Source organism: Rhinopithecus bieti, unplaced genomic scaffold (genome assembly GCF_001698545.2).
Source record: "Rhinopithecus bieti isolate Rb0 unplaced genomic scaffold, ASM169854v2 scaffold_28066, whole genome shotgun sequence".
Lineage (NCBI taxonomy): Eukaryota > Metazoa > Chordata > Mammalia > Primates > Cercopithecidae > Rhinopithecus > Rhinopithecus bieti.
In genome coordinates this window covers 400,101-421,455 of record NW_016813021.1, presented here as the reverse complement: position 1 = coordinate 421,455, position 21,355 = coordinate 400,101, and the positions used below count along the sequence as shown (strand labels likewise).

At 40.5% G+C, this 21,355-nt stretch overlaps 1 protein-coding gene across 1 annotated transcript in view; it reads left to right on the top strand.

Moving 5' to 3' along the window:
* Nucleotides 1–20,607, top strand: part of COL14A1 (collagen type XIV alpha 1 chain) — a 260,476-nt gene extending 239,869 nt beyond the window's left edge. The window contains 4 exon segments of the mRNA XM_017847514.1: nt 15,655–15,732; nt 17,892–17,958; nt 17,960–18,045; nt 19,716–20,607. Of these exon segments, the coding sequence (XP_017703003.1) occupies nt 15,655–15,732; nt 17,892–17,958; nt 17,960–18,045; nt 19,716–19,795 (311 nt within the window). The 3' untranslated portion in view covers nt 19,796–20,607.
* The last annotated feature ends 748 nt before the right edge of the window (nt 20,608–21,355 follow it).

The following is a 21,355-nucleotide window of genomic DNA, read 5'->3' as shown; positions in this document are numbered from 1 at the left end:
GATAAGGAAGGAATATGAAACATTGCTGAGGGCACAAACTGGGAGATGGTAAATGCTAAATGAGTTATATAGAATATAAATGGTTTCAGAATGTAGAGGAAGATGTCAGTCACTGTGGTCTTTGAGAAGAACGAGTGTAGACATTTATTAAGCAACTATGTGTCAGTCGCTAAGCATGTTATGTGATGCTCATAAAAATCTTATGAGATCAGGATTAGTTCCATGTTAGGTGAGGAAACTGAGGCCCTGCTAGGTTGTTAATTGTCCAAGGTCACACAGCAGAACAATAGGGGTCTAGAATTCAGATCCAGATATGTATGATTCCGGAATGCCTGTGCTTGCTAGCTTCGCCACTTAACTAGCTATGTGATCTTGACGACTTAAGCTTAAAACTTAATCTCTGAATCGCCGTTCATTCATTCAGTGGTACTTACTGAGCATCTACTACACTTCCAGCTTGTGCTGGGCATTGATCACATGGTGGTAAACAGGGTATACATTTCCTGACTTTTGTGACACCTTACTGTTAGTGGGAGATGGATATTAAGCAAATAATATATGAATCATTTAATTTCAGTTGTAATTAGTGCTGTGAAAAAGTACAGGATAACATTTCAGGAGGAGGGAGGAGTAGACAGAGGCCACAGGATGCAACCAACATTTTGTGAGTCTGGGTAAGGAATTTGAACTTATCCTAAGAACAAATTAAACTTTCTGCAATTTCTGCTTCAGGACGCCATTATAAAGACTTAAGTCACTCTACATTTGTCTCTGTTGTGTTCACAGTGGTGATCTACTAAGATAATAAATGCATGATTGTATTATGCAAATAAATGTAAATTATCTTGTCCTGCTTTTCCCATGTGCTCAATAGCAAACAGAACTCCCTCAGGAAAACGAAAGTAAACAAGGAATCAGCCTTCCTTTGAGCACCGTGAATAGGTAACATTCCCTCTCAGAGACTCAGACACAGCAGCATGGCAGGGAAATGGTGCACCCACACTAAAGCTAAACCTGTCTCCCTAATGCTTGGGTTAAGCTGTGAGTCAAGAGGACTCAGACATCTATAGAGAAAACTGAGTTCCCGATTGATTTTAAAGCTGGGGGAGAGAAGTGGGATATTCCTGTGGTTAAAAAGACCATCGCATTTCTGAGTAAAACTGTAGCACTTCTGAGCCAGAAATGCTGCAATGGTAAAAATCATTTTTGTGAAATTTCTTAATGTCCCATGTATCCTAGCTGATTCCTGGAAAAATTGTCTCTGTGGGACAGATCATCTTGATTAAAGATCAAGTGCTGGTAGAGCTTTCGTTATTATTTGCTAAATGGCGCTTAAATATTTTCAAGTCTTCCCTATGATTTTGTATTACAGTGGATATTCAGTTGCATGAGATGTGTTCTTTCTTTTTATTGCTGTTAAAAATTTGCTGAAATAGGCTGGGCACGGTGGCTTACGCCTGTAATCCCAGCACTTTGGGAGGCCGAGGCAGGTGGATCACAAGGTCAGGAGTTTAAGACCAGCCTGGCCAAGATGGTGAAACCCCGTCTCTACTAAAAATATGAAAATTAGCTGGGCATGGTGGTGGGAGCCTGTAATCCCAGCTAGTAGGGAGGCTGAAGTAGAGAACTGCTTGAACCTGGGAGGTAGAGGTTGCAGTGAACAGAGATTGTACCACTGCACTCCAGCCTGGGCGACAGAGCAAGACTCCTCGAAAAAAAAAAAAAAAAAAAATTTGCTGAAATAGGCCGGTAGCAGTGGCTCACACCTGTAATCCCAGCACTTTGGGATACCAAGGCGGACAGATTGCTTAAGGTTAGGAGTTCGAAGCCAGCCTGGCCAACATGGTAAAACCCTGTCTCTACTTAAAAAAATACAAAAATTAGCTGACTGTGGTGGCTTGCACCTGTGATCCCAGCTACTTGGGAGGTTGAGGCAGGAGAATTGCTTGAATCTGGGAGGTGGAGGTTGCAGTGAGCTGAGATAATGCCACTGCACTCCAACCAGGTGACAGAGCAAGACTCTGTCTCCAAAAAAAAAAAATCTGCTGAAATACATGTTACCTTCTTCCTTCTTTAATTCTCCATCCCCTGCCTCTCATTTCCTGAAAAATGAATAAAGATAGTTTCCTCCTTCTTTTTTCCACCCAGTACTCATCTGGTAAAGTTCAATTTGAATGCCCTTCAGAACAAGACCTTTCTCTGAAAGTTTAGTGGATTGTGTTTTCCTAATGGTATAGTCATCTTAACGCATTGACAAGGAATGCTCTTTATTTTCTTCTTTGCATCATGTTTTATTGATTTTTTTTTATTACAAAGTGACTCTTTACATTGATCATGGCTGCAGAAAAATTCTATTAGTGATCTATTGCTGTATAACAAATTACTTTAAAACTTAGTGGCTTAATAGCAACAAATATATATAATGTCCATTTTTGTGGGTCGGGGATGTGAGTTTTATGTCGGTGCTGTTGGCTAAGAGTCTTGCATAAAGTTGCAGTCAATATGTCATTTAGGAGGCCAGTCATCTGAAGGCTTGACTGGAGCTGTTGCATCTGTTTCCAAGATGGTGCCCTCACAGGGTTGTTGGCGGGAGTCTCTGGCCCTGGCTGATGATTAGCAGGAGGACTCAGTTCCTTGCTGCGGAGCTCTTCGTGGGGGCATGGTTGAGAATTCATTTTCAACGCATAGAGGCTGCTTTCCTCAGAGCCACTGATCCAAGAGAAAGAGCAAAGAGGAGTTCCCATTGTAATTTTGGCATCTAGTCTCAGAAGCCCAAGCTTTTACTTTCACCATATTCTATTTGTTAGAAGGAAGTCACTAAGCCTGGCCCACACTCAAGTAGAGAGGAATTGGGCTGCACACTTTGGAGGGAGGCATTTTAAAGATTTTGTGAGTGCCTGTTTAAACCATTACACTCTTCTAAATTAAAACAAGGCCTTCTGGCTGTGCATTGCAAAGAGGTTGATGCTCTCATCCACTGAAATGATTTCCAAGCAGTATGACGTCTACAATGCTGAATAATGAAGGGCTCTTGTGAAGAGTTGGCTTACCCTGCCTGTTTTCACCATTTGTGTTTGTTTTCTCTCCTGTATTTTAAATCATCCAAATGACAGATGTAGGTTTTCAGAGGGAAATGCAAGATGCAGGTGTAAGCACCTTTAAAACAGTGGCAATTATTGGGAAAATGTTTTGAAGGCTATTAATACCTTTTGTGTTCCTGTTTCTGAAATTAATTGTAATTAGAACAAAATCCATTTTCAAAACAAACACAAAGAATGAGAGAAAAAAAAAGCTGTTGACAAATGAAAATTACCATTAAATTATATTTCCACGCTTTATAATTAGTAGAATATGACTGTTACAGTAATAAAAGCTATAACTAGTGTTTTGTCTTGTTTTGCCATGGAAGCTAGTATCATTGTTTCTGTAGATAAAAACATTTTAAAACTTTAATTGGAAAGTCTATTAGTCAGTTTGAACAAATATTTGATAAATCAATGACTGATTAATCCTACTGCATTAGTGTGTGACACATGTCATTCAATACCCAGATGGAGTATACTTTCTTGATTTGGCCTTTAATGATTTCTTTCTGTTCATCCTTTCTTACAATGAGGCTACCTTATCCCCGAAAACAAATTTTAATGTACATTTTTCTTTTATTCCTCATAATACATGAAATACAATAGTTATTTCATAAGTCATAACTAGTTTATAGTGTTGATAACCTCTTGGCTAGCTTTTTGACTGCCATTCCTCATTCACCCTTGAGCCCTGATAAAAACAAAGGCCCATGTGGATATTGTGCATCAATCCTGAGACATCATGGTGACAGATTACTGCCACGTGAACAATGTAAGCATTTCCTTTCAAGTTGTTGTCGTGTAATTTAGCCAGAAAATCGTGGCAAGTGTTCTAAGAAGGAGATTTGGTTATACTAGATAATAAAAGAGAGAGAGAGAAAGAAACTCCTTTTTCAAAAATGTAGGAATGTATTTTGTCATTTTCTAAATTTTCAAGCCTTGAACATAAGTAAAATGGAAATATAATGTAGTTTATATGATAAAACCAAAGTTGTTTGTATTAGCTGTGATAAACAGTTTTTGGTGAATTTTTTGACATGGCTTTCAAAGCCATGACGGTAATAAGTTAATTATCAAAATGTATTTTTAGAGGAGGGTGAAAATATGCAGAGAAAAGATATATTCATTAATCTTTTCCATTTTCATTGTTCTAGATTTGACTTTGGCATTAAATTACTATGTAAATATAGCGAAGTAGTTTGACTTTCCTGAACTTCTTTGCTAGTTTGGAAAAACATGATGAGTATCCTTGATTTTGGATGTGTTTATCTTTTTTTTTTTTTTTTTTTACTTTAACTTCTGGGATACACGTGCTGAACGTGCAGGTTTGTTACATAGCTACACATGTGCCATGGTAGTTTGCTGCACCTATCGACCCGTCATCTAGATTTTAATCCCTCCATGCATTAGATATTTGTCCTAATGCTCTCTGTCCCCTTTCCCCCAACCCCCTGGCATCCCCCGGTGTGTGATGTTCCCCTTCCCGTTTCCATGTGTTCTCATTGTTCAACTCCCACTTATGAGTGAGAACATAGTAATGGGTCATCCATGCTGATCATGAAGGGCTGTTGTTCATAACACATTTTGTTTTACATTCTGTAGACCCTGACCTCGTCCCAATGCCTGGACACAGCTCACTTTTCTAAGAGTGGAGAGCATCATGTCATTTTCCAGTTTTGCAAGGAATGAAGACCAAGCTCCAATTTAAATATCATCAACTGGTTGACTATTCAAGCTGAACCTGAAATATTCATTTTTAAGCTATAGAAATTGGCTCCTTTTGCCACTAATTTTGAATAATTTATAATTTTCTTAGTAGTCAATAGTGGAAATAATATAATAGAAGGAATTATCAAATTTTATTTGATTTTTATTCCTCTTAAGAAGGAATAATCAAAATTTTGTAGCAGAAAGTAATAGATGGGCATTTGGCCTGACATTCTTATGTACCGGTGAGGTCATAGTGTCAGTGGCAACACTGGGTGAACAAAAAGCCCGGATTTCTGATGCCTGATTTAATGCCCATTTTCTCCTGCCACTCACCTGCGTTGCAAATGGTCAACCTACAGGCTACACTAGCCTAGTGTGCACCGATGAACTTTGCACCTCATCTTCTCTCTCTCTCCACCCTTCTCTTTTTAACTTCTACTCTTCCTTCTTCTCCTCTTTCCTTCTTACTGCACTTCTTCCCTCTCGCTGCCCAAATTTAGGTGAGTCTGTGGGCAAAATACCGAAGGACCCTCTACCTATACTGTCTTGTCTGATAGAGACTAATAGAAAGACCTGAAGTGCTAACCCCTTTGCCTTGATCTTGCTTTGGTTAGTGGATTCCTTTGACCACTGAGTGCCCCCACTTAATGATTCAACCTGTTTTCCTCTGGATTTTCTGTGGAACTAGCACAGGGTTTACTGGTAGAGCTAGGGTCTACAGGACTCCAGGCTGCCTTAACCAATGTATTGCCTTGTAGCACCCAGAAGGAGCAGATCCAGGTTTTGTGGAACCTGAAGCTTACAACTTGGGGTTCCTCTTGAAGAAAAAGAATACAAAGTCCGAACGTAAAATTAAGTAGGAGGTACTGAAGGTGGCCCTTACAAGTTAGTGTCTCTCCATAGTCTGGCACACAAAGCTTGTCGTGCTCTGGACTAGACCAGCCTTATGTTCCATTGCCTGTGAAACAACCTGAAACTGCCAAAGCCATACCAAACCAGTTCTGGTCCCCCAGGCATGTTCTGTAGTCTCTTACCTGCAAGCCTTTGTACATACACGTTCGTCTGCCACCGTACCCAGCTGCCACTTCTTTAGCAGATAATGCCTGTTCTTCAAGACATCATTTCAGGCTCAGCCATATTGGAAAGCCTTCTGGAGTCCCCACAGGACCCTCAGTTCCGTGCTCTCATATTCTGCTGTAGCTGTTTCCACATTGCGTTATAACTACTTGTTACCTGTCTGTGTTTCCTACTCCATGACAACCTGCTACATTTAAGAGGGGTGCTTTTGACTCTGGATTCCCAGTGGTTGATGTTGGGACTGGTCTAGGCAGTTTGTGTTGTTTGCCTTCTCCTGGCTTTAGCTTCATGGTGCTGTGTGTCCAGGCCCCTTTGCCCTCTGCTCTTTGGCAAGGTCAGCCCAATGGGAAGCATTGAGGAAGACTGGAGGGTACGAAGAAGGGCAAACGCCACCCCTGCCTCCTCTGCAACTCCAGCTGTAGCCGCCACCCCTCTGTGCCCCTGCTTCTACTGGACAATCTCCCCCTCTGTTTCTAGATCCTACCAGAAACCCTTGGGCTCTGGGCTCCAGTCACAATTTTTTTTCTCAATGTCTGTACTCTCCTATGGGTAATAGTGGTTCTGTGTTGTTGCCAATTTGTAAGTTACACCTTTGCTTGGTTTCTAAGCTTTTCCATCATCCATGTTATCAGGTCTCTGTGTTAAATTCCAAATTTCGTCTGTCTGAAAGATCTAGAGTGGTTTGTATTTCCCTGGCTGAGCCCTGAATTATAAAGGCACAGTAGATGGCCAGTTGTTACATGAAAAAGACAATGGGAAGAGGGACCTTTAGCAATCATTTGCAAGGCTCATTTATGTATAAAACAACTACATGTTTTCCATCCCTGTCCATCTTAGCATAAAGCATGCAGCCTCAGAAACTGGTACTAGTCCTACAGACCAAACATGTAGAAATAGAAGAGCTTAACAAAATGCATACAGTACTTATTGAATTGAGTCCAATTAATCTGCTTTCTTGTAACTAGGCGCTAGGTCCAGTACCTTGCACTTAGTAGGCATTCACACAAACATTGAGCAAAGAGCAGACTGTACTTGCAATCCATCGCCAGCATATCCCAGGCAACAGACAGTATAATAACACAGCAAGCCTTGATCTATAATCTCCATGACTCTTTGGTACAATTACAATGGAAGCATTCCCCAGGCTTTGCATAGCTTCCTGGGCATAAGTCCTGGGAGTTCCTCAGAATGTCTGGGGATGAGGAAGGAGTGACTGTGCTCCAGAAGCAACAGAGACTCCAGGCTGGAGTGCGTGGTGTGGTCAGTGGGGCCGTAAAGATGAATAAAACCTCCCAACTCAGAGGCCAAAGGGTCAAAGAAAATAGGAAACAGGCACCCAAGGGCCAGCCCCCAGACATGTCAGTGTGAGCAGGATAAATCCACTTAAAGTGAACTCCAAATCTTGCTCAGGGCAGACAGCAAGTATACAAATTGAGGAAAGCAGCTGAGGAAATGTGGTGATAAACACGGGGCTGACTGCTGAGGCCAGAGAGAGTGTGCAGAGACATTTGGCAGGAGGTTTTGGAAGCCATAACTATAGCAAGTAAGACAAGAAAGAGCCTTCAGGTCCAGCTTAGGATGGAGAGGCAGGGAGTGCAGTGGTTGAGCACAGAGGCTTCTGCGCCAATCTGCCTGGATTGAGATTTTGGCTCTGTTATTTCCTAGCTAAGGACAAGTGACCTACCTTCTTAGGATCCAGCTCTCTTTCAGGGTTATAGTAGTGCCTGCCCTTGTGGCTCTTGTGGAAATAACATAAGTTTGTTCATGTGAAGCAGCTGGCATCCAAAACCTAGTGAGATAATTTATAGGCAGTGCTGATACACTCTCAGGCACATTTTTGTTTTGTCAAAGTCTGCAATCAAATTTTGTATTCCATTCATTCATCCATTGCTTTAATAGATATTTCTTGAGTGCTTAATGTGTGACTGGCACTTGGAATATAAGGAAGATCTAAAACAAACAAGTCCCAGATTTTGTGGGCCAGAAAACGAAAATATTGGCAAGTCAGTATTAGGTTAGCAGTGAGGGAAAATCAGGTAACCTGAAATGGTTTCTAAGGAGACTCTGAAGAATGAATGAATATGACAAATGTACCACTCTGATGGGGGATGTTGTACAATGAGCGAGGTTATGCATCTGTGGGAGCAGGGTGTATATGAGAAATCTCTGTGTCTTTTACTCGGTTTTACTGTGAACCCAAAACTGCTCTAAAAGATAGTCTATTAGAAAAAGAGAGAGAAGGAGGAGGAGGAGATGGAGGGAGGAGACTTCTTCCTGATGATTCTAAATATTATTTTGGTTACTCTACAGAAAACTAAGGGTATTTTAATCTTGGCTAAATCATATTTTTGCAAAGTTAGATCTTAGTTTATATTAGCTGTGCTCATTTTAAAAATTGCAGTACCTCAAACTTAACTGGAGCCAATTATATTCATCTCTAAAAGACACTAGTAGTTGATATCACCACCACAGAAGCAACTTGTCAGAAAAAGCAGTGTTCACATAACCAAGGTGTGGAAAAATGAAGCTTCAGCCTAAGGAATTTTGTCTGTTGATTTTTCAAAGATATGCTTGCTTATAATGGGCAGCTGAACTATTCACAATAGCAAAGACATGGAACCAACCCAAATGGCCATCAATGATAGGCTAAAGCAAATATGGTACATATACACCATGGAACACTATGCAACCATAAAAAGGAATGAGATCATGTCCTTTGCAGGGACATGGATGAAGCTGGAAGCCATCATCCTCAGCAAACTAACACAGGAACAGAAAACCAAACACCTCATGTTCTCACTCATAAGTGGGAGCAATGAGAACACAGGGACACAGGGAGGGGAACAACACACACCGGGACCTGTCAGGAGAAGGGGCAAGAGGAGGAAGAGCATCAGGACAAGTAACTAATGTGTGCGGGGCTTAAAACCTAGGTGATGGGTTGATAGATGCAGCAAACCACCATGGCACACGTTTACTTGTGTAACAAATCTGCACGTTCTGCACATGTAGCCCAGAATTTAAAAGTAAAATAGATTTTAAAATAATAATAATGGGAAGTTGAGTATTGGTCTAGGCATTCAATTCATTTAGTCTTTCAGTATTTATTGGGCCACCTAAGAGTGGCTATGGACTGACGCCAGAGAGATAAGTAAGGCACGGCTCCAGCAGTCAAGAGTCCTATAGTTTTGGGGCCATGTGGGCATGAGAATAGGTAATGCAATGGAATACACAGTACCAAAGAAGCACAGTTACTAAGAAAGTAAAGAATTCCTTCACTCATTCATTCTTTCATCTGTTACTTCACTCAACCAATATTTGTGAGTTACATATTATGTGGAAGACATCGTATTTATACATTGGAGATATTTACACATTGGGGATATAGCCATGGAATAAGATAAATATTCCTTGCCCTCTTGAGTCTGTCATGGTTCTGCCTACTGTAGTTATAGAGAAGTTTTGAGTTGGGTCTTAAAGAATGAGGAGAAGTTATGGAGGCAGACAAGGTAAAGGGCATTTCAAAAGAAGGAAATTAGCATTTGGGAGTCTCATGGGTCTCCTGAGTCTCAATGTTTTTGTGGAAAGGACACTGGTGCATAGCACTGGTGACCCCATCTCAGCACCAAGTGGCCCCACCTTGGGTCTGTGCAAAAGAGATCTATGATGGGCCGTGACTGGGTTTTGTCTGTGAAAAATGACTTTATACCCAGGCTCCACTGCCCTCAGGCATCTCATGGATAGTCACAGGCTGATGTTTTAGGACGTTTGATTTCCCTCCTTTTAATTAGGTCCTACAAGGCTTATCAAAATATATCCAGATCTATTTTAGAGATCTGAAGTCTCTACCCTTAGCCTTTGGTCTCAACCCTCATCTAAGGTACTTAAATACTAATTTTTAACAAGATTGCTTCACTCCAAAAAATGGCCTACAACCAAGTTCAGTTGTCATGGACATGAACATTCCTTCAGTATGAGAACTATAAGTGGATATGTGGACAAATATTAATGTATTCACCTAAATGTAGTTTGTAATATAATACCTTGAAGAATAATAAAATCAGCCAGGCGTGGTGGCTCACGTCTGTAATCCCAGCACTTTGGAAGGTTAAGGTGGGCGGATCACTTGAGGTCAGGAGTTCGAGACCAGCCTGGCCAAAATGGTGAAACCTTGTCTCTACTAAAAATATAAAAATCAGCCAAGCATAGTGTCACACACCTGTAATCCTAGACACTCAGGAAGCTGAGGCAGGAGAATCGCCTGAACCCAGGAGGCGGAGGTTGCAGTGAGCTGAGATTATACCACTGTACTCCAGCCTGGGTGACAGAGTGAGTGAGACTCTGGCTCAAGCCTGTAATCCCAGCACTTTGGGAGGCCGAGGCGGGCGGTATCCCAAGGTCAGGAGGGATCCGAGACCATCCTCGGCTAACCACATGTGAAAGCCGCCGTCTCGCACTAAAAAATACAAAAAATTAGCGCGGGCGAGATGGCGGCGGCTGCGTATGTCCAGCTACTCGGAGTCTGGAAAGGCAGGAGAATGGCGTGGACCCGCGGAGGCGAGCTTGGCAAGTGAGCTGAGATCCAGCCACTGGCACTGCCAGCCTGGGTGACAGAGCCGACGACTCGTCTCAACAACAAAAAAACAAAAAAAAAAGAATAAAACTCTAAAATTCCTTGTTAATATATAATTGTGTCTTCAGGCATTTTCCTTTTCCTTTTCTAAGGCATTTCGAGGGCTGGAATTTTTTTTCAAAATGTTTTTCTGAGGCTCCTTCTCTCTTCTTACCTCGACATATGTTACAGATAATATCTGATTCCATTTATTTTTCTCTGTATAATGAGAAAATTGAAACAACCAGATTTTCTATTCCCAATCTTCACCTCGTACTTTCTTTATGAGTGAGCAAAAAACAAGTCAGGAAACTATTATCAGGGGATTAGTCCCAAGAATACTTCCCCAGATGTCCTCTTCTCCCTGATCTGTGTCTTCTTGTGGAGAGTTAAGCATTAGGAGCCATCCTGTTAAAGATGATCCTGCACCATGAGGTCATGAGAGGCCACTGAGTCACCATGCTCTTAATCAGGAACAGCCTGGTGTTAGTCATCAGTATATTTTATTATGTTCTAGTTCTTTCAAAATGACTTGTTTCCTGTTGGCAAAGTGACTCCAGTTCAAACAGAACAAGAGGGATTCTCGGCTAAATTCCCAGATGCACACTGGGGCACAAGCACTAACAAGTGAAGTAGCACCTCTCAGCTAAAAACTACAAACTCTCATTAGCTACTAAACTAATACCCAGGAGGCTTCCACAGCGTGGTTGTCTGTCTGAACAACTTGATTAGCAATTGAGCATTAAATATTGATGAGTCATAGTTAGCCGTGTGCTTTTAAAACTCAGATGAGATGGTATTTTTACTTTTGAGAAATCGTTGTTTTCCTTATGGGCTCCTAAGAGAAGAACCAGGCCCTAAACAGAAAGTCACAGGCATGGTGGTTAGTACCCTGGGCTGTCATGGAGGTACTAGTCTTTTGTAAGCTCAGATAGCACCATCAAGGTGACATGCAATAGGATTGGGTGTTTGGGAATTCTAGCAATGAGTAGACCAACCTGGATGACTCCTAGTAAAGAAGAAGAGCTTTTTAAAAGAGATGCCAGGCTATGTCTTGACTACAAGAGATCATTACTGGGAGCACAAAAGATACCAAAGCTGCAGGTTAGAAGCAACCATTATATGTGCAGTGTAAAATCCCAAAACCAAAACCTGTTAGTTCTTCACTAGAGTCTTCTTTACTAATGATTTCCAGAACAAATCATACATCAATGCTTTTCTTTCTGGAAGTTATCAAGTAAGATGTTAAAAGTGATTATTTTCAAGTGCTAGCATCTTGCTTGTTGCATCTTCTAATTTGTTGACAGTGAATATGCATTATATTTAAAGTAAACAAATAGTTATTTGTAATTTTTAAAAATTGCAAAGCCTTTCCATGCCTGCTGCCTGTCAAATTGGCCATTTTTCATTTATTGATGTTTCCTCCTAGGCTTTGCCAATTCAACATAATTTCTCAGTAGGTATAATTAAACAGAGATGCTGTTCTGCATGCTGCTATTTCAAAGCATTTTGTACATGAAATACAGACAGCAAAGATCTTCCGTGATGTAAGTAAGCCAGGGTAACCCAGACCCCAGTCTAATGCAACCTTATCTTGGGCCTCAATATAGGTGCTCTCACCTTTGAAGTGATCTTGTGATAGGACCTGTTTAGATAATGAGGTGTCAGAGTATATGTTTCTTTGTGTTTGCCTGTGAAAATGTATAGTTTGTTAATAGCACTGTAAATTATAAGAGGTCCGCTCCATGGAAAAGAAACACGAATAAATTTAGATTTTATGGGGCTGAATCAGCCAAATCAAACACAGGCTTTTCCGAAGCTTCCAAGTTTTAATGGAAACTCACGCTCTTCAGAATGTTGCTGCCTAATTATAATTCATGCCTTTTGCAGATACATTACAGGGTGGACCGAAAGGAAAATGTTAGACGTGTTCACTTGTGATTTCTATTGTGTTACTTGTGGAGTGCCAGCTGCATAAATACAGTGGCCTGGTGCGTGCAAAGACAAGGACCAGTTCTTGGCAGGCTGTGTGACTTCAGTAGGAAGGAGAAAGAGAGACTGGCAGAATAGCAAATACAGACCACACACTCAAATACAGAATCAGACTTCAACATGTGATTCTACATATGCTACCAGTGTCAGAATTTAATTTAAAAGTCCCGTTGGTACTCATAACCCCAAACCAACCCACTTAATTGTCTTCATCAGAGAAGCACTTTTGAACTCCAGAAAATGGAATTACCAAGATTTTTTTTCAAAAGAACTTTAAACATTTTTTAAAAAATTATTTTAAACAGGTCTAACTGGTGTCAAGGGAGAAAAGGAAATCCAGGCGTTGGAACCCAAGGTCCAAGAGGCCCCCCTGGACCAGCAGGTAAATCTTCCTTCCTAACAAGAAACTGCAAATGTACATTTTATATTCACTTGGCATTGCAGTGGAGGAAAATAGTCATCTTACATCCTAGTATGTAACTGAAATGGCTGTATTTCGTATTTGTTTTGTTGGGAGGCTTCTTTGTTAATAATGATCCTCGCAATATACAAGCCCAAAAGTTAGAGCATATTCTAGGATCTTATTGTTTGTGTGAGTTAGGATAGGACAGACTATGCTATAGTAACAAATACATCCCAAATGCTTAGTGGATTTGTACAATAAAGCTTTATTTCACACTCACACAAAGTTTCATATGAATAAGGTAGCTCTCTTCCATCTCAGAACCCACGACCTCTGTAGTGAATCATGTAGCCTCCAAGAGAAAGGTAAAGAAGGCACATGGGGCTGGGTGTGGTGGCTCCCTCCTGTAAGCCCAGCGTTTTGGGAAGCCGAGACAAGAGGATCACTTGAGGCCAAGAGTTTGAGACCAGCCTGGGCAACGTGACGAAACCCCATTTCTACAAAAAAATACAAAATTTAACCAGGCATGGTGGCATGTGCCTGTAGTCCCAGCTACTTGAGAAGCTGAAGCAGAGGATCACAGGAGCTCTGGAGGTTGAGGCTACAGTGAGCCATGATGGCACCACTGCACTCCAGTCTGGGTGACAGAGGGAGACCCTGTCTCAAAAAAAAAAAAAGAAAAAAGAAGGCACATCAGTCTCAACTTCCTAATCAGAATGAGATGTCACTTCCATTCACATTTTATTGTCTGGAACTAATCACCTAGCCCCACCTGAACTGCAAGGCAGACACAAAATCTAGAGAAATACAAGGCTATTTGGTGAGCACTAGTATTTCCTGCCATGGTAATCTTACTGAATGAGTTCTGTAGAAGTTTTGAGTTTTGTGTATTATGTGCTTTTAGAATGGTCTCCAGATGATCAGACTTTATATTAGAATTATTATAATTTGCAATCTTATTATAATATATACTTATAATGTCAGTCTTAGCCACATTGAGTAAAGTGCTTTACAGATTTTCTTTCCAATCTAGTAAGGATTTTGGAAAATACTTTCTCGGAGGGAGGTTCTTAATGCGATAGATTCATTTTGAGTGTAAATATTTCTGTTATTAGAGACAATGTGAGGAACTGATGTAACATCACACATTATACAGAATGGGTGGTTGGTGAGTGCTGATTGAGGAGCTGAATATATGAGAGCCACCACGCTATTCAAATAGAAGGTGATACTTCTTCCTACTTTTCATTTCAGTTCCAGTTGAGAAATTCCATTATAGTTGAAGAATGCCTTTTCAACACTGTTGGAACCCAGGCCTAAAACAAACAAGCATACAAGCCAAAAAACTCTCATACTGACACATTTCTTCAATTCACAATAATTTTAATCCTCCTATTTTACTCAATCTGAATTCTCAATTAATGTAAACTAGCTTAAAGCAATTTTGGATTAGTATATTGGGTCAAATTTCAAACTTGTCATTGGTCCCCTCCAGGACAATTTCACACTCATACAAATTTACTTTAATTATCTCGGGCCATAAACCGGTACTGAATTACATAGCCATTCTAACTGTTGATGAGGTTGAGCTTTAGTTATCTGGGGCCATAAACTGGTACTGAATTGCATGGCTATTCTAACTAGATGATGAGGTTGAGCTCTGAATGTATTCATGTTTGCGTCTGTGTGTGTGCACGCCCATAGATTGGGTTCATAAGGAACTGCATTGGGAAACAAAAGCTCCAAAAGAAAATAAGGTTGAAAATGGAATGTTTCTTTCCCTTTAATATCCAAGAGGTAATAGAAAAAATACATTTTGCTTCCTAGTTTCCTGAACTGATTAAGAGCATTGACCTCCGGAAGGAAAAGTGGTTACACTATGATCCTCTGCCTAGGGNCTCCTAGGCTTTGCCAATTCAACATAATTTCTCAGTAGGTATAATTAAACAGAGATGCTGTTCTGCATGCTGCTATTTCAAAGCATTTTTGTACATGAAATACAGACAGCAAAGATCTTCCGTGATGTAAGTAAGCCAGGGTAACCCAGACCCCAGTCTAATGCAACCTTATCTTGGGCCTCAATATAGGTGCTCTCACCTTTGAAGTGATCTTGTGATAGGACCTGTTTAGATAATGAGGTGTCAGAGTATATGTTTCTTTGTGTTTGCCTGTGAAAATGTATAGTTTGTTAATAGCACTGTAAATTATAAGAGGTCCGCTCCATGGAAAAGAAACACGAATAAATTTAGATTTTTATGGGGCTGAATCAGCCAAATCAAACACAGGCTTTTCCGAAGCTTCCAAGTTTTAATGGAAACTCACGCTCTTCAGAATGTTGCTGCCTAATTATAATTCATGCCTTTTGCAGATACATTACAGGGTGGACCGAAAGGAAAATGTTAGACGTGTTCACTTGTGATTTCTATTGTGTTACTTGTGGAGTGCCAGCTGCATAAATACAGTGGCCTGGTGCGTGCAAAGACAAGGACCAGTTCTTGGCAGGCTGTGTGACTTCAGTAGGAAGGAGAAAGAGAGACTGGCAGAATAGCAAATACAGACCACACACTCAAATACAGAATCAGACTTCAACATGTGATTCTACATATGCTACCAGTGTCAGAATTTAATTTAAAAGTCCCGTTGGTACTCATAACCCCAAACCAACCCACTTAATTGTCTTCATCAGAGAAGCACTTTTGAACTCCAGAAAAATGGAATTACCAAGATTTTTTTTCAAAAAGAACTTTAAACATTTTTTAAAAAATTATTTTAAACAGGTCTAACTGGTGTCAAGGGAGAAAAAGGAAATCCAGGCGTTGGAACCCAAGGTCCAAGAGGCCCCCCTGGACCAGCAGGTAAATCTTCCTTCCTAACAAGAAACTGCAAATGTACATTTTTATATTCACTTGGCATTGCAGTGGAGGAAAATAGTCATCTTACATCCTAGTATGTAACTGAAATGGCTGTATTTCGTATTTGTTTTGTTGGGAGGCTTCTTTGTTAATAATGATCCTCGCAATATACAAGCCCAAAAAGTTAGAGCATATTCTAGGATCTTATTGTTTGTGTGAGTTAGGATAGGACAGACTATGCTATAGTAACAAATACATCCCAAATGCTTAGTGGATTTGTACAATAAAGCTTTATTTCACACTCACACAAAGTTTCATATGAATAAGGTAGCTCTCTTCCATCTCAGAACCCACGACCTCTGTAGTGAATCATGTAGCCTCCAAGAGAAAGGTAAAGAAGGCACATGGGGCTGGGTGTGGTGGCTCCCTCCTGTAAGCCCAGCGTTTTGGGAAGCCGAGACAAGAGGATCACTTGAGGCCAAGAGTTTGAGACCAGCCTGGGCAACGTGACGAAACCCCATTTCTACAAAAAAATACAAAAATTTAACCAGGCATGGTGGCATGTGCCTGTAGTCCCAGCTACTTGAGAAGCTGAAGCAGAGGATCACAGGAGCTCTGGAGGTTGAGGCTACAGTGAGCCATGATGGCACCACTGCACTCCAGTCTGGGTGACAGAGGGAGACCCTGTCTCAAAAAAAAAAAAAGAAAAAAGAAGGCACATCAGTCTCAACTTCCTAATCAGAATGAGATGTCACTTCCATTCACATTTTATTGTCTGGAACTAATCACCTAGCCCCACCTGAACTGCAAGGCAGACACAAAATCTAGAGAAATACAAGGCTATTTGGTGAGCACTAGTATTTCCTGCCATGGTAATCTTACTGAATGAGTTCTGTAGAAGTTTTGAGTTTTGTGTATTATGTGCTTTTAGAATGGTCTCCAGATGATCAGACTTTATATTAGAATTATTATAATTTGCAATCTTATTATAATATATACTTATAATGTCAGTCTTAGCCACATTGAGTAAAGTGCTTTACAGATTTTTCTTTCCAATCTAGTAAGGATTTTGGAAAATACTTTCTCGGAGGGAGGTTCTTAATGCGATAGATTCATTTTGAGTGTAAATATTTCTGTTATTAGAGACAATGTGAGGAACTGATGTAACATCACACATTATACAGAATGGGTGGTTGGTGAGTGCTGATTGAGGAGCTGAATATATGAGAGCCACCACGCTATTCAAATAGAAGGTGATACTTCTTCCTACTTTTCATTTCAGTTCCAGTTGAGAAATTCCATTATAGTTGAAGAATGCCTTTTCAACACTGTTGGAACCCAGGCCTAAAAACAAACAAGCATACAAGCCAAAAAACTCTCATACTGACACATTTCTTCAATTCACAATAATTTTAATCCTCCTATTTTTACTCAATCTGAATTCTCAATTAATGTAAACTAGCTTAAAGCAATTTTGGATTAGTATATTGGGTCAAATTTCAAACTTGTCATTGGTCCCCTCCAGGACAATTTCACACTCATACAAATTTACTTTAATTATCTCGGGCCATAAACCGGTACTGAATTACATAGCCATTCTAACTGTTGATGAGGTTGAGCTTTAGTTATCTGGGGCCATAAACTGGTACTGAATTGCATGGCTATTCTAACTAGATGATGAGGTTGAGCTCTGAATGTATTCATGTTTGCGTCTGTGTGTGTGCACGCCCATAGATTGGGTTCATAAGGAACTGCATTGGGAAACAAAAGCTCCAAAAAGAAAATAAGGTTGAAAATGGAATGTTTCTTTCCCTTTAATATCCAAGAGGTAATAGAAAAAATACATTTTGCTTCCTAGTTTCCTGAACTGATTAAGAGCATTGACCTCCGGAAGGAAAAGTGGTTACACTATGATCCTCTGCCTAGGGAATCCAGTCTAAGAAAAAGAACTCAATGAATAGAAAGACGTTGTCCTAATTGTCCTAAAAGTTGCTTCTTCTAAGAGAATCCAGTCTAAGAAAAAGAACTCAATGAATAGAAAGACGTTGTCCTAATTGTCCTAAAAGTTGCTTCTTCTAAGAGTTAGTTTACTTCTTGGTTGTCTCGAAACTCACCCTGTTGTGGCAAAAGACCAACTGTTTCTATCTGTGGGTACTTCTTAGGACCTTCAGGGGAGAGTCGGCCTGGCAGCCCTGGGCCCCCTGGCTCTCCTGGACCAAGAGGGCCCCAGGTCATCTGGGGTTCCTGGACCGCAAGGTCCTTCTGGCCAGCCCGGATATTGTGACCCCTCATCATGTTCTGCCTATGGTGTGAGAGGTAAGTGTCACAAAAAGCCCCGCTTGTGGGCTTTGATCAATGTTTCACTGTGCTTACTACCGAAATGGGAAGATAGTGCTATAAAAAAGTTAGATTGGTTATGAATGGGAAGCAGAGCTTGAATGCCTCACTTCCTTAAATTATCCCAGACATTTCCTATAAAGTGCAAATTGCTATAGAGGCTACTCCCTTAAAAACCTTAAGAGCAAATTCAAAATAACAGCACATCTAAGTCTTCCTTGCTTCCAAATGATGACCTACATAGACTTGGCCTCTGACTTCATGTTTAGCACATTTGGAGGACATGGTTGAACATTCTTTTGGAGTCTTCATTCTTATGTGACAGCTGTGATGTGGCCAAGACATCTCATAAAATTTTACTCTTGGTTTGGGGAAATGTCAAACTTAGAACTTCTCCCTTAATTAAGAGGGTCCTTAGATTATTTTCAGTGATCTCTTGCATATCACTTGCATTTAGGTGCATTTAAGCACCATATTTTAGGTGACCAAGGATATTTGTGAGAGTAAACAAAAGTCATCCTGTCCTTGCCTTATCACTAACTACTGGACTAAAAGAATATCCTTCCTGAAACATCTGCAGTGTCCATGCTGGTGTGCTGTGCAATGGCCCCTTTTCTGACATCGTCGCTGTTGGAAGCATCAAGAGAGAGGCTGAGGGACTGCTGTGGGGCCATGAACTTACTAGTTAATGAATTTAAAATTTTCTGCTTCAGTAGAAATTTAACCTTATTTATCAGAGGAATTGGTCAACAAAGTTTTGCTGATGTGTTTTTCTCTGTTCATCTTTTCCCTCCCTGTTCTCTCAAATACTCCTATCCCTTCTTAAGATCTGATCCCCTACAATGATTACCAGCACTGAAGTGGAAATCCTCCACTCTGGTTACATTGGCCCCGGGCATTTGGCTATGGATACAGAACTGTCCTGTCCACCACCACCACCACCAAGCCCCTGCCCCTAACAATGGACACCCTGCTTCCCTGCCTCTTCTGCATCCCTACCTTCACCCTTTCAAATCTCTTGCTCACTCTGCTCCAAACATGATGGAGTGATAACATTGGAACTTAACCAAATCATATATGTCTATTTTAATAGACACTGACTGCTCCATGTCAGCCTGGATAGAGGTATATGATCGTGTGCCAAGAATTTATCCCAGACTCCCCTGTGTGACAGCTCCGTAATAAAGCCTACTTAACTGTGCCTCCTCCTCCTCCTTCCTCTCCCCACACAGGATGGATGGGCATCTTTCTCCTTGACCACCCTACTCTCCCTTCCTCCCCTGATCACCTCCCCTCCCTGCTGTCCTCTGGTGATGGACTTCTAACACGAGATCGTTTTTTTAATTTTCTATTTCTTTTATAATTTTGCTGAGTTTTCAGGGTTTCTTCTGTAAATAAAACATATAATATTTAAATGGTTGGCTATGATTCTAATTTTCTAACAATTTCTGTAATGTATCTTTCCCTTCGTCTGTTTACTAACTGTCTGAAATCTTATGAGGAAGGTACAAGGGGCGTGGTGGATTAAGATACCCACTGCTTTTTACCCAGCAGGATATCTCTGTGTCTCTAAGGACCCAGGTGAGGGGAGAATATCAATTTATGATTCCTGGGTACAGCAAGTCCCCACCCCCACTTTTCCTCTTTAGCTCCCCATCCAGATCAGCCAGAGTTCACCCCTGTCCAAGACGAGCTGGAAGCCATGGAACTGTGGGGCCCCGGAGTCTGACAGCCTCAGAAGAAACTGAAAGACCAACGGCAAGAACTCTTAAGGCATCTTGTTTGAGAAAATGTTGTTATGTGGTTTGTATGCGCCTTTGGGGGGCGGGGGCGGGGCTCATGTCAGCAGCCTAAATCTCCTCCTTGGATAATGTTAATATTATTGTTGTTATTATTAACAAAAAATATATATATATTTTTAAAAAGTTCCCTTAATCTATGACATGGTAGAAATGATTTCCCTTTGGTGTTTTCATGGCGTGTCAGATGATTTGTTTTTCCAGAGAAGAGAGCTCAAAGAGGAATTGGGAAAAATAAATTGAACTCTGAAATCTTCTCTCTCAAGTCCTAAAATGAACGGATATGATTGTTTGAGGGAAATAATATGCCCGCAGCAGGAAAAGAATTCAAAGAGGTTCAAAGAATATGTCACTCACTCCTACTTGCTATAGGAATAACCTTGCTGATAAGAAAAAAAGGGACATAATTGGACAAACTACCTCTTGCTTCATTGATATGTCCAACTCTGAGATCACTTGGTAACCGGTTTCATGGGTATCCAAAAATCAGCATTTGGATATAATCTTTCTGAATTTGGTAATTTAAAAAATAGATTTAGTTTTTCAGTGGTTTTAACTCGTGAAATAATGACTTTCCACCAGCTCTGATGCAAAGAGATATAATTTTAATGAACAATTTATCCAGCAGTGTGTTCCAGGGGTTGCCTCTCCTTATCTACAGGGATTACTTTGTACATGCAGATAAGTTTTCGAAAACCTACGTCCATTTTCTTTTGTAAGCAAATAAAACTTTGAAACAATGTATGTGGATTCTTTTTTCTGCATTTCTAAGTATCACCTTAAGCTTTTGTAGTCTCCACTGAGTGTCCTCCAGAAAGACAACAGTTAGTTGTCTTCCTTTAGGTAAGCATTCAAACTCTCATTCATTTGTTTATTCATTCGTTCATTCATTCATTCTGAGTGCAGTAGAAAACAGAAGAAGCAGTTGACTTGGAACTAAGAAATTAGCAACATTTTAATATTCATTTATAATCTACCAGGCAGTAAAGAGCCTGCAAATGCATGACCTCTGCTAAATAAGTGTTTACCAATAGTTGACTGAGGAGTCCACCTATCTTCTTATATTGAGGAAAGCCTAAAAACCCCTAGAATGCAGAGTGGAAATGAGGTTGAATCGAATAGACTCTAACCCTGAAACCATACTTTGTCTTTTGCTCACAAAGGAAAAATCTAGGTATTTGAGAAAGATTTGAGTTCTATTATGTGCTAGTTGAAATAGAAACAAAAGAGAACCATAAATTTAATATGTGCTCCTTCTCCTCTGTAACATCTCTCTAGTAACAGCTAACTTTAAAAAGTAGGGATGAGATCATTTACAACTAGAAGCTGGATTCTTTCTGGATCAGGAAACAGCTAACACGAAGAACGGCGTCTGTCTGATCGCCAGGTTCTCTGACTTTCTGTCCTTCTCATAATCTCCTGATCTTTGGAGATGAAAGAAGACTTCATCTGAAGGATTCAAACAATCTACTTGTGTACCTTTGATGGGG